The 17656-nt window shown below is 39.2% G+C and overlaps 1 protein-coding gene across 1 annotated transcript; it reads right to left on the bottom strand.

Annotated features, from left to right (window-relative positions):
- Positions 1-13348: 13348 nt before the first annotated feature.
- LOC139870785 (uncharacterized) lies at positions 13349-14868 on the bottom strand. Its single transcript, XM_071858560.1, has 3 exons — positions 14728-14868; positions 13984-14643; positions 13349-13468 (listed from the first exon to the last, which is right to left on the bottom strand). Exons 1-3 carry the CDS (start codon positions 14866-14868, stop codon positions 13349-13351), a joined length of 921 nt encoding a protein of 306 aa, XP_071714661.1.
- Between the last annotated feature and the right edge of the window lie 2788 nt (positions 14869-17656).

The raw sequence follows: 17656 nt of genomic DNA, 5'->3' as shown, positions 1-17656 counted from the left end.
AAAAGACTCAAATACCCTCTTTTAAAACCTTTAAAATACAGCTGCTGGCCTGTCAGGCACTTTGGACGGCGTCCAAAATGGTCGAACGGCGTCCCACCCTTCATTCTTGGACGGCGTCCCAAAGTCTGGACGGAGTCCCAATGAACTGAGCCTGAAACTGAACTTGTTTTGGTCGTAACTTTCAAACCGTAGCTCCGTTTTTGATGAACCAAATACCGTTGGAAATGTAATGAGATTTACTATCCAATGGTAAGGTTTTAGAACATCAACTCTAATTTTATTTGGGATCCAAATATACGCTTACATGCCTCGTATTTCGAATGACGCTTGAAATAACGTGTAACTGAAAAACGGGTGTTACAACTCTCCCCCACTTAAATTGGATCACGTCCTCGCGATCCGCACAAACACTAGAAGTTAAGCACTTCTCCCACGAACATTTCCGCTTCTAACGCGGAGTCACACAAGTAGTAAACTCATCCAAATCCTCGCTTCGTGCACTAATGCATCATAATACAACAACCGTACTTCACAATCATCCTAAAAGAAGGACAATTCACCGGCAACCATCGTTGTCACACCTCACGATTCCTACAAAACACAACAAAGCCCGTCATCCATAACATCATCCGTGAATTCTAAGATCCCACCACACGCTAATGATCACTAGCGTGCACTACCGCAATAAACGATATCTCATACACTCAACGTCCAGAATTTCCATTTAGGAAATACGAAAAATACCACATTTTCCTTCAAGTTCTCACGGCTGCAACACGCAACAAGCGTCATCCATAATTATATCGCCCTATGCGATCTTCTAAATTCACTATGCCACAAACCAAGTCTTACATTAATCCAAATCGAGAAGGATTCATGCTTCCTTAAAATTTCGTACTCATTCGGTTCATAACCGTACTACTCGACCGATCATTCCTGAATATTCTTTAGGCCAAGAACCAAACTCCCTCCGGCTCTACACCGGATCATTCCTTCAACGAAACAATTTTAATAACCCCATAATAACACTTAAGAAGCACCACTTTCCCGCCGATCGATCCACACATGACTATACGTCACTGGATTAATCCAGGATGACAATAATACACCACGAATTAGACGAAACATCAACACATCGTCATAGGGTTTCTCCTCTGAACCATACAATACGGCTTCCTAGTACTAGCATAGAAGCTATTCGTATACCAAAATCCCGTCAACGGCGAATCATCATCACAAAATTTCCGCAATTCGCCACACGACTCACAAAAATATTCACCACGCCGGGTGAACTTTCCTACCTAGACCGTCCGTTAAGGATGGTCTCAACATTTCAATGCAACTAACAGTCGCATCACTAGGGAGCACACTCTCGCAAACAAACAACATCTGCGTGTCTCGATGTGAGACAGTCAAAATCGACACTCTCCGCCTCACATTCGTCCATAAAGTGGAATAATCCACTGATAATCTTCACGATTGCGTTTCCCGACAGGGAAAATACGATATTCGCCACGATATCGAACTCGTTCTCATTCAATTATACTGTCCGGGTTTCATGACAACCCAGATTTTTCACTATGGGAGCACTCGCAACGACACTTCATTCTCTCACTCCGGGATCTCAAACTTCACATTTGGTCTCATACCGCACATTGGTACTACACGACCACCTTACATAGGAAGTCTTACACTTCCTTCGATCCCATCATCACAATCTTCACGCATAATATTCCAAAGTTGTAACTCACAATCGTAAAGCACGATCTCGAGTCGACATTAGCAACCCGTCACTCTTCCTCGTTAGGAACTCCGAATACCTATTGAGGCTTAGCACGGTACGCTCTGACATTTCACTATACATAACACCACTGGAGTTTTCCTCGGGCGACAGTAAAAACTCCCACACTTAGGATTTATCTCCCTATTCTCACCACCAAGATGATAACATCCCGCGGAATTGAAATTCCACGTCACACCTGACCATTGTCACCGTTGGTCATAAACATCAATTCACCGCAAATTCACTTTAAGCTCTCAGAGCTGACAGGCACAATCACTTGAGACGTCGTACACGCGATGACATCGCACATTCATACCACAATTCACAACTAACTACCTTAATTGTTTGAAAAGCAAACTCCACCAAAGTCCTACATATGCCTCTAAGCCTAGGCATATGTCACTCCGCTTACTCAATCGTGCATCTCAGTCGAGATCACCCGCCCTTCCACGCAACGAACTTTTTCAACAATTGCTCACTTTCATGGAGAAGAGTGACCAATTCCGACACCATAATTGCGTCCACCACAATGTCAACACTTCATCATATCCTTCGGACTAACCGACCATTAAGTCCATCACCGGCTCACCGGTCATCTCTACCCGTCTATCACTTAAGAGCAACAAGATTCGCTCACCCGTCACTTCATAAGAAGTATTCGTCACAATGCTCTTAAACTTCGACTTTCGCAACCGTCGAATTACCATCACCCGTCGATCACTATTATAATCTCCGATGCTTCCAAGGGTATCTCACGGGCACCCTAAGCACAAAGTGATCACACCACTACCGGAGTTGAACATTACACTAGCAGGTATAAAAAGGCACCTGACGCAGTGTCATGCAGACTCCCACCACAATCAAATGAATTTTAGAAAATCGATCTTTAGGTTCCATACACCCGATGTCACCCATCTCTCTATAATAATGACCCGAAGTCATACCTACCCGACAACCTTACGGTTTATTGTCTTATCGAAAGTTCCTAGCGATCACACGCTACCCGCAGTTTCCACAAGGCCAAACGATATAGCCTAATGAGGCCCTTCATCTAACACAAGGAGATGCTCGGGGATACCAAGTCTTACACCATTCTACATCTCGATAAAACCACTACTACAAGGGATATTCCATTAGGAATGTTGCCCTATAATCTACAACACACTAACGCAATCAACATTACACGGGTCCCACTCCCATGAGTTTAACGACCCGAAGACTCCTCGATTCGCCAATTCCAAGGCGACTCACAACAAGAATCCTAACACGATTCTCTAACCACACACTCTACCGAGTGTAACTCAAAACTACAATCATTAGACTTGTCGCATTCCATTACATAATTCAAGTCCTCGTCGCACACATGCAAACGTAAATCGATCTTCCTAATTACGATGGGTAACTAAAACCAATAACAATCTCAATAATGCACCCACTACTTAGGGTTGCTAAGCACGCACCAAACTTGTGAGTTGGCTCACTCACTTAACTAACCGAATCCATCGTAACACTTCACGACTCGCAACGAACCCGATGCGACTACAAGCACATCACCCGAGACAACTATCACTTAGGAACCAATAAAGATTCCTCATTTATCCCAAATATACCCCAACCATGCCACGTTTCCTCCGTTCGGTACTCATCATGTCATGCTTGATGTCAAGATACACTTTCGTAATAATGGTGATCGGTCACTATTACAAATGCTTACCTTACCATTTCCACATGGTCACGCAAAGTACTTTACCCGGACTGACGCAACATTCACACAAAATAACACGCGATAACTCCTAGTACCCGAATGACCAAAGTCCTTACCATGAACTTGATCACTCAAAATCGCCAAACCTTTGAATCTCTCCAATAGATTCATATCTAAGACAACGCACCAATTAGATACCTGTATATATATATACACCAATATACAATAGTAATAAACGCACACAAGTACACCACAACGACAAGTCAACCTAAAACCTAGGTGACTATCACTAAAACAACGTCCAAGTTCGCCTACTTACCTTAGGCACTAGCAATCTAAGGCACTAATTTACACGCGAAATAAGGCCCCACATCATCACACTTCAGACAAAAACAAGTCCTAGTTAGTCACCTACTCTAAGGCACTAACAAATCTCAATCTGACCCTTAATCCTACAAGTCTCGCAAATAATGCACCACTGTCAATAAGTCTAAGACTAGGCACCTATTCCAAGGTCACCTAATTCCCTTAGACTATGCTCTGATACCACTTGTAACAACCCAACATTGATTTACCAAAAACACGACACAAAAAAAAAAAAAATTCTGTGATTGCCCATCTGGACGGCGTCCAGAAATCGGGACGGCGTCCAGCCTTTACAACTAGGACGGCGTCCAAGGATTTGGGACGGCGTCCCAATGAACTAAAAAGTACTGATCAGTTTTTGTTTACACGCGATCGAAAAACACGCTCCCCGACACTTTCCAACGAAACCATTTTCACAATATGACATATTAAGTAAAACTAAGATATTGCCACCATAAAAACAAGTTTTACAACCCCGGGCTCACAATGACCCGTTTTATAAATAAAGTAGCAGTTTCGACCCATTTATCTCTTTAGACGGATTAGAACTCTACAACCCAACCCGATACCAAGAGCATAATCCCGGGGACTACCAAAACCCCCATCCGCGTCCAATTATCCGAAAGCTACCCCATCAAGCCCAACCGCTCCTGCACGTCTAGTCTAACAACTAGCTAGCATCAATAACACAATACCTGTAAAAAGGTAAACAACGAGAGGGGTAAGCCGAGGCTTAGTGAATGCAATAATTATACACATACATATATAATATACCTACTTGCAAACACTTACTCACATACCGCATACATGCTAGCAACACAATTAGCGTATCATCACAATTACAAGCTATAACCTCCAATAATCAAGCTAGCATAACAAAAGCATATATAATATGAACAAATATAATATGCTTACGCTACAACACAAATAACCATGGTTAACCAATAGTACAAGGGAACGGCGCTCGCGAAAACGCCATCGGTGTTCATAACATCCGTTAGGGCACTTAACACCTCGCACCACTAACCCCTAGGGTGTCACCTTAACACCTCGGCACATCACCCCGAGTGGCATCTTAACACCTCGATGCAACACTCATTATTTTACGGAGTGGTGTCTTAACACCTCGACACTACACTCCTAGGTGGCATCTTAACACCTCGATGCTACACCCGAGTGGCATCTTAACACCTCGATGCTACACTCTTCACGTGAAACATGGTGTCTTAGCACCTCGACACTACACATTTCACGCTACAACAAATAGATACATTATATACCTACACATATAATTATTCCACTCACCTCGAATTGCCCGCACAAGTCATAAACGTAAATCGCCTCCAAAAGCAACCGAGCAAACCTTTTACCTATAATACGCATATAGATATACAAACAATCAACATACATTCTCTACGAGAGAATTCGACTTCAACACCCTTAACCAAGGGTTTACACCTATCACCACAAACCGCCCATTTAGACACATAAAGTGGACTTCACCAATTACCACTACGGGTGGTAATTCCGACCCATCCAACAAGTACAATTTAACCAAAATTATATTTGACACCATTTAAACCAATCTAGGTCTTAACTAAAATTGCTTATCATCCAATTAATTCAAAATTAAAGTCATTACCAAATTTGACCCATCTAAGTCAACCCATTTTGACATAAGTCCCAAAAACATCTTTAATCACTAACGGCTAGTGACTAACTTTCCAAAATACCATTTAACACTTAAATCAAACATTTATATACTTGGTTCATCAAATCTTGATCCATAACTTAGTTTGACACCGAATCAAGCTTACTTGACCCAAAATACCCATTCGACCCATTTTGACCTAGATTAGGGTTTACACCCAAAAATCAAGTCAACACAAGTGTTCTAAGGTTTAACTAACATATGCAAGGTCCAAACTAACAATTCCATCAATTGAAACCCTAAGTCACCAATTCGGGTTTACATACATGAATCTTCGCCAAAAACCCCCAAACTTCACAATAAATGGGTTATAACTCTAACTAGCACAAACTTTAACTCAAACAATAATCTTAACAAAGAAATTCGGATTTAGAGCTTACCAACACTACCACCACGTAGCCGTGAACGAGGTGAACAACTTTAACTCTTAAGACCCGACCCGAATCACACTTCTTCTTCTCTAAATCCCCAACTCTCTCTCGCTAGAACCTCTCTCTCTCACTAGGGTTTGATGAGAGTGTTTGAGAAGGTGAAATGGGGATAAGAATGAGAGTGGATCAGTTTTAATGGCTTAAAACCGACCCCCAAGTGAAAAGACTCAAATACCCTCTTTTAAAATCTTTAAAATACAGCTGCTGGCCTGTCAGGCACTTTGGACGGCGTCCAAAATGGCCGGACCGCGTCCCACCCTTCATTCTTGGACAGCGTCCCAAAGTCTGGACGGAGTCCCAATGAACTGAGCCTGAAACTGAACTTGTTTTGGTCGTAACTTTCAAACCGTAGCTCCGTTTTTGATGAACCAAATATCGTTGGAAACGTAATGAGATTTACTATCCAATGGTAAGGTTTTAGAACATCAACTCTAATTTTATTTAGGATCCAAATATACGCTTACATGCCTCGTATTTCGAATGACGCTCGAAATAACGTGTAACTGAAAAACGGGTGTTACACATAGACACTAATTAACAACTTTATAAGTTAAAAACATCAAGAACACAAAATCTAGTGATTTTAGAAAGTTACCCAAACTTGATGAAATCGGTATGGAATCGAAGAGGAAGATGAGAGGATTCCGAATATGCAATTTGTTTAGATGGATGCTTGCTCGATTTGATTTAGATGATGATTCTTGAAATTGGAGAATTGAGAGAAAATATGGAAGTAGAAGAAGAAAAGGGAAATGAAAAGGAAAAGATGGGGGTGGGGGCTGACTAGTCAAAGGCTAGTCACCTCTTTGGCATTTTGGCGAATCTAGTCCCTCAAGTTCGTTTGCGGGTGCGTGAAATACCTAGACGAGATATTTTTAAAACAAGTATTAACCGGAGATGTTATAAACATATAACGAGATTTAAATAGTTAAACGGAAAAGTAAACGGAAAAAGGCTGGATGTTACATGTTTTGTCTAAAAGCTTGTACGTGCGTGATCCGTTTCGAGTGCCGTTAACCGTACCAGGTCCCCGGAACGTTACTCGGTCTTTGAAACGCAATCCACCGAGTTTAATTCATTAAATACTTAATAAATTAAATAAGTTTTTCTTAAAGTTAATAATTATTATAAATAATTATTTATTCAAATTTCTGAGTTCCGTAAATTGAAAGGCTTTCTATGCGATTATCGTAATCGTGTAGTTTTCTAAGTAATTCGTTATCCGAAACAAGTTCATGAATTAATATAAACATATTAATTTAAGTAATCCACTAGGATCAAGTATGCATTTAAATCAGTTAAACACATAAAGTTCTACATAATCACCGTTAAATATTTAACAGACAAGTAACGATAGTAACGGGAAAAGTAGGGTTGTTACATACTTACTATTACTTATCACTACTAAGTACTGTTCATCACTACAGAAATCCCTATGATTCACTACTAGTTACTATGCACCACTACTCGTTGCTAGTATATTTCTATAACCTAGTTTTATCGACACTCGCATGTTATGCTATTCTGTGCTGAAGAGCTCCCCAATGGTGAAGAACATCAGGGTCATAATGCATTGATCTATGGAAAGTGCAAGAAGGCAACTACATGGCCAAGAACATTAGAGTTGAAGCTCCAGTTCTTTTTGAAAAGAAGAAGGATGGATCTATAAGACTTTGTATCGATGACAGGGAACTGAATAAGTTGACTATCAAGAATAGATACTCGTTACCAAGGATCGATGATTTTTTTGATCAGTTGCAAGGATCAGGATTTTACTCTAAGATTGATCTGAGGTCAGGTTACCATCCGATGAGAGTAAAGGAGACAGATATACCGAAGACAGCGTTTAGAACATGCTACGAACATCATGAATTTACAGTAATGCCATTTGGATTGACGAACGCACCGGCAGTGTTCATGGATCTCATGAACCGTGTGTGTAAGACATATCTAGACAAATTTGTTATTGTGTTTATTGATGATATCCTGGTATACTCTAAGAACGAGAAGGAAATGAACAACATCTCCATTTAATACTTAAGATGCTCAAGAAAGAGCAGCTATACACGAAATTTTCAAAGTGTGACTTCTGGCTAAAAGAAGATCAATTTTTGGGTCATATCGTAGGTGTTAATGGTATTCAAGTTGATCCAGCGAAGATAGAAACGGTCAAGAAATGGGTGACTCCTAAGTCTCCAACGCAGATTCGGCAATTCTTAGGTCTCACTGGTTATTATAGGAGATTCATTGATGGATTTTCTACTATTTCCCGACCGTTAACAGCATTGACTCACAAGGGTAAGAAGTATAAGTGGACTGAGCAACATGAGTATGCATTTTAGTTGTTAAAATAGAAATTGACTACTGCTCCGATTTTGTCTTTACCCGAAGGGAATGGAGATTTCGTGATTTACTGTGATGCTTCACGAAAGGGTTTTGGTTGCGTGTTGATGCAACGGAAGAAAGTGATTGCCTATGGATCACGACAATTGAAGATACATGAACATAATTACCTGACGCAATTTTCACCGATCACAAGAGGTTACAACATATCTTCGATCAGAAACAGCTCAACATGAGGCAGAGACGTTGGGTAGAACTACTGAATGACTACGATTGTGAGATTCGCTATCATCCCGGCAAGGCTAACGTGGTTGCAGATGCCTTGAATAGGAAAGAAAATGCTAAACCTCTCTGAGTTAGAGCGCTAAATATGACTGTCTGAAAAAACCCTACTCCTCAGATACGCGATGCACAACTTGAAGCATTGAAAGAAGGGAACATTGTTACTGAGTCACTTATAGGATTGGATAAGAAATTTACCGTCCAAGAAGATGGAACCCGATACTTCATAGACAGAATCTGGGTGCCGAAATTTAGCGGATTAGGGGAACTAGTGTTGGATGAGGCACACAAGACAAGATATTATATTCACCCTGGATGTGACAAGATGTATCAAGATCTTAAGGCACTATATTAGTGGCCTAATATGAAAGCCGATATTGCTACCTATGTTAGTAAGTGCGCGACATGTGCTAAGGTCAAGGCAAAACATCAGAGATCGTCAGGATTGTTGACACATCCAGAGATTACCCAATGGAAATTGGAAAGTATTGCTATGGAATTCATTACTAAGTTACCCAAGACTGTGGTAGGTTACGATACTATTTGGGTTATTGTTAATCGTCTCACAAAGTCAGCTCATTTTCTACCGATTAAGAAAACAGATAAGATGGAGAAGTTGGCACAGATTTACATAAAAGAAGTGGTTTCTCGACATGGAGTGCCGATATCCATTATTTCCGACAGAGATAACAAATTTACATCAAGGTTCTTGCAAACCTTACAAAATGCAATGGGGGCCCGTTTAGACATGAGTACAGCATATCACTCACAAACTGATGGCCAAAGCGAAAGAACCATCCAAACAGTAGAAGACATGCTGAGAGCATGTGTTATTGATTTTAGAAATGGATAGGATAAACATCTACCACTGGCAAAATTGTCATACAACAACAGTTACCACACGAGCATAAAGACCGCGCCTTTTGAAGCACTTTATGGCAGAAAGTGTAGGTATCCTGTATGTTGGACTGAACTAGGGGATAGTCAACTGACAAGTCCTGATATCATACAAGAAACAACTGAGAAGATTGTACAAATACAAGAGAGACTGAAAACGGCTCGAAGTCGTTAAAAGGGTTACGCCAACGTTAAAAGGCGATATTTGGAATTTCAAATTGGAGATAAAGTCATGCTTAAGGTATCACCCTGGAAGGGCGTGGTGCGTTTTGGTAAAAGAGGAAAGCTAAGTCCAAGATACATTGGACCATTCGAGATAATCGAAAGGATTGGACCGGTAGCATACAGACTGAAACTACTGCAAGAACTCAGCGAAATTGATGACACTTTTCATGTTTCTAACTTAAAGAAATGCTTATCAAACAAAAGTCTAGTGATCCCCTTAGAAGAAATACTAATTGATACCAAGATTCATTTTGTTGAAGAACCCGTTTAGATCATGGACCGTGAGGACAAACGGTTAAAGCAAAGCTGAATCCCGATAGTTAAAGTTCTATGGAACGCCCGTAGAGGACCAGAATTCACGTGGGAGCATGAAGATTAGATGAGACTAAAGTATTTTCAACTGTTTCCTGAGGAGACGACTTTGACGGACGTGCACTAAAATTTCGGGATGAAATTTTTAATAACATGTGGGTAATGTAACAACCCTACTTTTTCGTTACTATCGTTACATGTATGTTAATTATTTAATGGTGACTACATAGAACTTTATGTGTTTAACTGATTTAAATGCATACTTGATCCTAGTGGATTACTTGAATTAATATGTTTATATTAATTGATAAACTTGTTTCGGATAACGAAATACTTAGAAAACGACACGGTTACGATAACCGCATAGAAAGCCTTTCAGTTTACGAAACTCAGAAACATGAATAAATAATTATTTTTAATTATTATTAACTTTATAAAAAACTTATTTGATTTTTTAATTATTTAATGAATTAAACCTGGTGGGTTGCGTTTCAACGACTGGTTAACGTTCCGGGGACGCGGTACGGTTAACGGCACTCGAAACAGACCACGTGCGTACAAGTTTTTAGACAAAATGAGCCCAGGAACACCATAAATGGGCCATTTGGCTGAATCCATGCCCCACCCCTTTAATGGACTTGTTTTCGTCTAATGGGTCACTAGTGCTTGTTATTTGAGGCCCTAATCCATACTTTAAATAAGAGCAAACACTACAAACCCAACCCTAAACCTAATTTAGTCGACTGGATTCTCCTTCCCTCCCTCTCTTGCTCTTCGATCACCATCCCCACAAGAACACCACTCAAAAATTAAAATTAGAAGAAACCTTGTGCTTCAATGTTGTTCCTTTGATCGTCCTCTACATGCTAGTACCAATTGATTGTGTTTTAAGGTATAAATCACTAACCCTAATCTTATTAAATCTGATTTTGATCAATTATGTATTGTAAAGGTGTCTAGTGCTTAATTGATTGCGATTACATGTGTAATTAGATGTTTAATTGCTTGATTCGTATGATTTGCTTAATCCCGAATTTTTTTTTGCATGATTACATACACTTAATTTTTTTGAATGTCAAATATTATTATATATTTAGAACCCTCACAAAAAGTTAATAATTTTAGGCTTTGGATTTGCATATTTTCATTACCAGATGTGTTAATTATGATTGATTGAAAGTTTTGCTAGGGTTTTGCATGTAATACGAATTTTCTGATATTTATGCTTTATGAATGAGCTATTGATCTGCTAACCATTCGATTCATTGTTAATAATCACTCAAGTTAGACTTGAGAATCATGTTAAAAGGTTATGTATAGCCCTCGGTATGATTAAACGAATAATGGTAACTCGTATTGCTCTGAAACTAATTTCATATGCTATCTAAATGACCTCACATGAACTAGAAATTATTTGAGACTTTGACCTTCTAGTATATTGTTATTTAGATGTTCATAAAAATATTTCATTTGTATGATAGCTTCTGAACTATTGTTTGCTATGTGTTATATGCATCACCACATGACATGTTTAGATGTTGTAAAAAACAGAAGGTCTGAAGAGTTATGCAAAATTGTACAAAATGGCTACATGAATTTCTTTGATTATTTTACCACCGAAAACATGGAGTGTCTAGAGTCATCTCCAATTAGCTGTTTGTTAATTGCTATTTTCTAAATTAATTGAGAATTTCTCTAAAACAATTGCGCGTGCTGCAACTGATTTGGTAAACCTTATCTGAACCTTATCTGAAACATGACTTGTAGGCATCGTATAAGAGCATGGCTAGGCTTTTTAGAAACAATTTTGAGTCTACTTATGATCTGGAGTTTTCCATATTACCATGACTTATGTGTTGTGATTTACGTTCGTTGTTTGCAAGGTGTGCGTAAATTGTATGCTATACGATAAACTGTGAACGTGTACTTGATAAACTGTGAGCTAAAACATGTTAGTTGACTTTGGATTGACATGTTGATTAAGATTGCATGACCTACTGATATGGTTGATTTAGTTGACCACTTTGACCAAGTTTGACTTTTGGTTTGGCTTTTGTTGACTTGCATGAACTAGTTGACTTTTGCTTACATGTTGAGTCAGTCTGAGTGCTGGGACTACACGTATACTCTGGCTTGACATAGTGTGACTTATGTATTTACTTAAGGTAATCTAATTGATTAGGTTGCATTATATGGTTGTGATCATTCGGCTACCGTACTGTTTACTAAGCTTTTACTGTGCTTTTCGAGGTGAGACTACAGTCCCAATTTACTTTTATGTGGGATGAGATAACAAGTTATTTCAAATGTTTTACATATTAGGCACGAGTAACTAAACGATATACATATGAGTTCAAATCATAAATCCCTTAGCTTGATTATATTAATTACTTTAAGTAAGCTCAACTTATAGGGACGGTACCATTATGTTTGACAAACCTCGCCCCAGCACACAGGGGTGCTTATGTAGTTGTAACTTGTACACTTGATCGGTGTATGCTTAGAAAGAGTAAAAGGAAGACGTGTAGCGAATGAGCTATCCGCAGGTTAAATACTTATAATCAAGTGCTCATGATACATGTATGACTTTTACGATGCTTTCAAAGAAATCTCGTGGCCTAACTTACGATAAATGTTTTACTAAACCTGTAGATTCACTCAACAATTTTGTTGACTTTTCACATGTTTTTATATCAGGTCCTTGGAGGTATTGCTTCCGCTATCTGATGTTTATATGCTTGCTTGATGCATACACTGTAGAGGAGTCCAGCATGATTTATCATTTCTTATTTCAAGAACTTACATTCGCATTAAAAACCATTTACTTTAAATAATGTTTTGAGATTATTTATGTTGGTCATTAAAGTTAAACTATTTTCAAAATTACTTTACCTTTAATGAGTTTGCCATTTGAAATTTAATGCGAATGCTTTTCAGAAACGTCTCATATAGAGGACGTGACCGTTAACTGTGGGACCAAAGTTAATACGCCGTTAGTCGATTCTGACGGGGTATTACACCCGGATCCACTTTAATCCCCTCGTGATTCACAATATGGCCAAGGAATTGCACTTCCCTTAACCAAAATTCACAATTGGAGAATTTCGCATACAAGTTCTCCTTATGCAACATCTTCAACAACTCACGCAAATGATGTTCATGCTCCTTCATACTCTTAAAATAGACGAGTATATCGTCACTGAACACAATTACCGACTTGTCCAACATAGGTTGGCACACTCGGTTCATAAGGCCCATGAATGCCGCGGGCGCATTTTAAAGACCAAAAGGCATCACAACGAATTCAAAATGCCCATATCGCGTTCGAAACGCCGTTTTCTCAATATCTTCCTTACGGATCCGAATTTGAGATAACCGGATCGCAAGTCGATCTTAGAGAAATAATACGCACCCTGAAGTTGATCAAATAAATCGTCAATACTAGGCAACGGATAATGATTCTTGATCGACATCTTGTTAAGCTCACGGTAATCAATACACATACGCATACTACCGTCCTTCTTCTTTACAAACAAGATCGGAGCACCCCATGGAGAGCTACTCGGTCGGATAAAACCCTTTTCCAACAACTCTTGGATTTGGTCAAACAACTCATGCATTTCGGTTGGTGCCAAATGATAAGGAGTTTTGGAAATGGGTTTAGCCTCCAGAACCAACTCAATACGAAATTCCACATGTCTAACCGTCAAAAAACCCGGTAATTCATCAGGAAAAACATCTTCAAATTCATTAACAACAGTGATAGATTTAATGGAAGGTGGCTCATCACGAGTATCAACCACATGGGTTAGATAAGCCATACCTCTACTAGACACGAGTCGCGCGCCCGAGCATTAATACAAATAGGCACGGGACGTCTTCGAGCTTCACCGTACACGATTAGCTCTCCCCCACTCGAGGTTCTTACCCTTAAAAATTTCTCATGACACACAAGATTAGCTCTATTATGATTGAGCCAATCCATACCCACAACGATATCAACTTTACCCAAGGTAATAGGAACCAAGTCAATACCAAACTTCTCGGTTCCAAAAACAATAACACAATTTCTATACACCCTACTAGCCACCGAGAACCTACCATCGGAGATCTCAACTTGTAACGGAGAGTCTATATAACTTGAAGTACAATCTAAAGTAGCCTCATATTTTAAAGAAACAATGGACATATCGGCACCACTATCAAATAGCACCTTATCGGGTTTAGAATTAACCAAGAAAGTACCTGAAACCACATCATTGGACTTCTTAGCATCATCGGTAGTCATCAAGAAATTTCGGCCCCTCACGAGCCCCGTCGCCTTTTCCAACCGCTTGGTGTTGTCATAGCTTTTATCACCCGTAGTCAACTCGGGACATTCGGATTTCCGATGACCCTCTTTTCGGCAATTAAAGCAAGTGATCTTACTAGAAGGAGGGTTGGTACAATCACGAGAATAGTGACCCTTTTGGCCACAATTAAAACAAGTAGGAGTGTAACCTCCCGGTCCCCCTTTCTTCAAAATTCCGACACTTTCGGCCCCACTTTTTGCCTTCTTGCCCAGAGCACTACTAGCTTCAAACTTACTCTAATTAAAAGCAACATCACTCGCTTTCGGAATATCAGACTCAAAGCCCTTGGCCACATCATATAACTCATAAAAAGACTTAACGTGGCCAAGACTAATCTTCTTACGCATATCATCATTCAAGGTCTTATGGAAGTCTTCCATCAACATACGGTCATTACCGTTATACTCGGGGCAAAACCGCACCTTAGCAAGAAACGTTGACTTAAGAGTGTTTAGGTCCATAGTCCCTTGTCACAAGTTTCGCAACTCATTCCGAATCCGAGTAAGATCGGCTTGAGTGCGATACTCCAAAAAGAACTCGGTCTTGAAATCATCCCAAGACAAACTCATGAATGGCCCTTCACCCATCACTAGTATTTTATCATCCAAAAAAGTCTTGGCCGCACCTCTTAATAGGCTTGTAGCAAGCCTTATCTTCTTGTCGGGTGGGTACTCGCTCACCCTGAAACACGCTTCAACATCGGATAGCCACCTAGTGCTTATGAGAGGATCGGGATTCCCTTTGAAGATCGGTGGCTTACTTAACTTAAAGTCTTTGTAACTAAACCCCTTATTGTCGGGAACCCCAAGATTAAGCGGCCCCTCCTCGACACCACCCTCGACTTGAGGCATTGGAAACCTTTTTTCAAATTCTTCTTTCACCACCTCGCCCACACATTCATGTATGAGATCTGTGATTTGTTCATCCACGGTTTGTTAAAATATCTACCTCACCTTCCCAGTGAAAACCGAGTAATAGCTTTCGAGAGTGGCTCAATCTTGGCCGTACGATCATCATCGTTATTTTCAACCTCATGACGTGGACCCTCATGATCCATCCCGCTTAGTTTCCTCATTTTATAATTTTAAAATAGATTAGATCACAACAAAAGATACACTAAAACACTTAACAACCCCATCTTGTTTGACGCTCATCGTACTTCATTCGTTTGACATGACGTGCAACCGTACTAATGGTGTCCAATCATTAATACACTTGGGCATCCTATCAAACTCCTTGATACAATGACCATCTTGTTCGATGTTAATCAATTAAAAAAAAACAACCACAAGCACTAAAGTGCCTACAACCATCCCGTGGTCCCGTAACCCGACTAGTCATGCATAAAACTCCCATTCAACCTAAGTCTAGGCTCCCATACCAAGGAAACCTAGATCCCTTAGGTCATGCTCTGATACCACTTGAAACGACTCCCAACCGATTTTATTAAAATACTTGTAAAAATATATATATATATATATATATATATATATATATATATATATATATATATATATATATATATATGTATATATATATATATATATTTTCATTACTAATAATCTCAACATCATAAGTTTGGATCATCATTACTTATCAAATGTTAAACACAAGTTTCAATATACAACAAGTTATGAGTTTACATCACTGGGGTCTCAAGTCCCATAAATTTAATCAATGTTTAATCAAAATGACCCAATAGTGAGCATGACCGTCGGGACCATTACCAAAAGCGTCTTCCAAACCACCAACTTGCAAGCTAAGTGAAACCGTTACCCTTATCCTTTGAACTGCCAAAATCTATAAAAAGATAAACAACGAGGGAGTAAGCTACAATGCTTAGTGAGTGCAATACTTATATGCATACATACATAAATCGCTTACTTGTACCACAAACACAAATTTCCGCATATAAGCTATCATCACAAGGAATATAATTCCAACACAGTACATCAAACCATAAAAAAGTCTATATGGTTAACCATACAAAATAGTGTTAGTCATCAAATGAATTAACACTACCTTACAAGTGCACATGGCCTTGAAGGCACCTTCCGGATGGCACCGCCATGTACACACGCATGCGGTCACCGAACAAGTGTACGTTGAGTGACACTCACCACATCCCAAAACCACGTGAGGTCGCCGAAGAGTGAATAACACACACCACACTTAAATCGAAATTGTGGTAACGAAGAGTGAAGCCTTTCGGTAATCACTCACCACTTAGCATCAAGTGGCCACGAAGAGTGAACCTTACAATTGGTGTCACTCGCCACAACGCAATACAAGCAAATAACTTATATATACACACATATAAATACTTCATTCACCTTGAGCAACTAGAGGAGTCAACAACCAAGCTAGGAATTCAAGATTGCTCCAAAAGCGAGTTACCTAGCATAAATCACAATATCAAGCTATAAACGTGAGTAGCTTGACCCATAAATCCCCAAGTGCTAATTTGACCCAAATTGCACCCAAACTACCAACTAGGTCAAACAAGACCCAAATACTCCAAATCACTAATAGCTAGTGATTTGGTCCCAAACTTAACTAACACAACTTATGGTCAAGTGTGAAATGTCCCGTTCATATTGATTATAAACGTTCCATATTAATTGATTTCGTCACGAGGTTTTGACCTCTATATGAGACGTTTTTTAAAGACTGCATTCATTTTAAAACAACCATAACCTTTATTTTATCTATAAAGGTTTAAAAAGCATTACGTAGATTATCAAATAATGATAATCTAAAATATACCGTTTACTCACGACCATTACATAATGGTTTTCAATAAGAATATATTACATCAAAAATAAGTTTCTTGAATGCAGTTTTTACATAATATCATACAAGCATGGACTCCAAATCTTGTCCTTATTTTAGTATGCAACAGCGGAAGCTCTTAATAATCACCTAAGAATAAACATGCTTAAAACGTTAACAAAAATGTTGGTGAGTTATAGGTTTAACCTATATATTATCAAATCATAATAATAGACCACAAGATTTCATATTTCAATTTACATCCCACACATAGAGATAAAAATCATTCATATGGTGAACACCTGGTAACCGACATTAACAAGATGCATATAAGAATATCCCCTATCATTCCGGGAAATCCTTCGGACATGATAAAAACGAATTCGAAGTACTAAAGTATCCGGTACTTTGGATGGGGTTCGTTAGGCCCAATAGATCTATCTTTAGGATTCGCGTCAATTAGTAGATCGGTTTACT

This window comes from Rutidosis leptorrhynchoides, chromosome 10, assembly GCF_046630445.1.
Source record: "Rutidosis leptorrhynchoides isolate AG116_Rl617_1_P2 chromosome 10, CSIRO_AGI_Rlap_v1, whole genome shotgun sequence".
In the NCBI taxonomy this organism is placed as follows: Eukaryota; Viridiplantae; Streptophyta; class Magnoliopsida; order Asterales; family Asteraceae; genus Rutidosis; species Rutidosis leptorrhynchoides.
The sequence above is the reverse complement of the archived record's forward strand: the minus strand, read 5'-3'. Positions and strand labels throughout refer to the sequence as shown.

What these genes read in the sequence shown, in the direction of transcription:
- LOC139870785 (XM_071858560.1), bottom strand. Translation starts at nt 14,868, where the DNA reads ATGGACCTAAACACTCTTAAGTCAACGTTTCTTGCTAAGGTGCGGTTT. An exon ending in AGAAGATTAGTCTTGGCCAC is followed by an intron (nt 14,644 to 14,727) that starts GTTAAGTCTTTT and finishes GCTTTTAATTAG; the next exon opens with AGTAAGTTTGAAGCTAGTAG. An exon ending in GTCATGAGAAATTTTTAAGG is followed by an intron (nt 13,469 to 13,983) that starts GTAAGAACCTCG and finishes GATCAACTTCAG; the next exon opens with GGTGCGTATTATTTCTCTAA.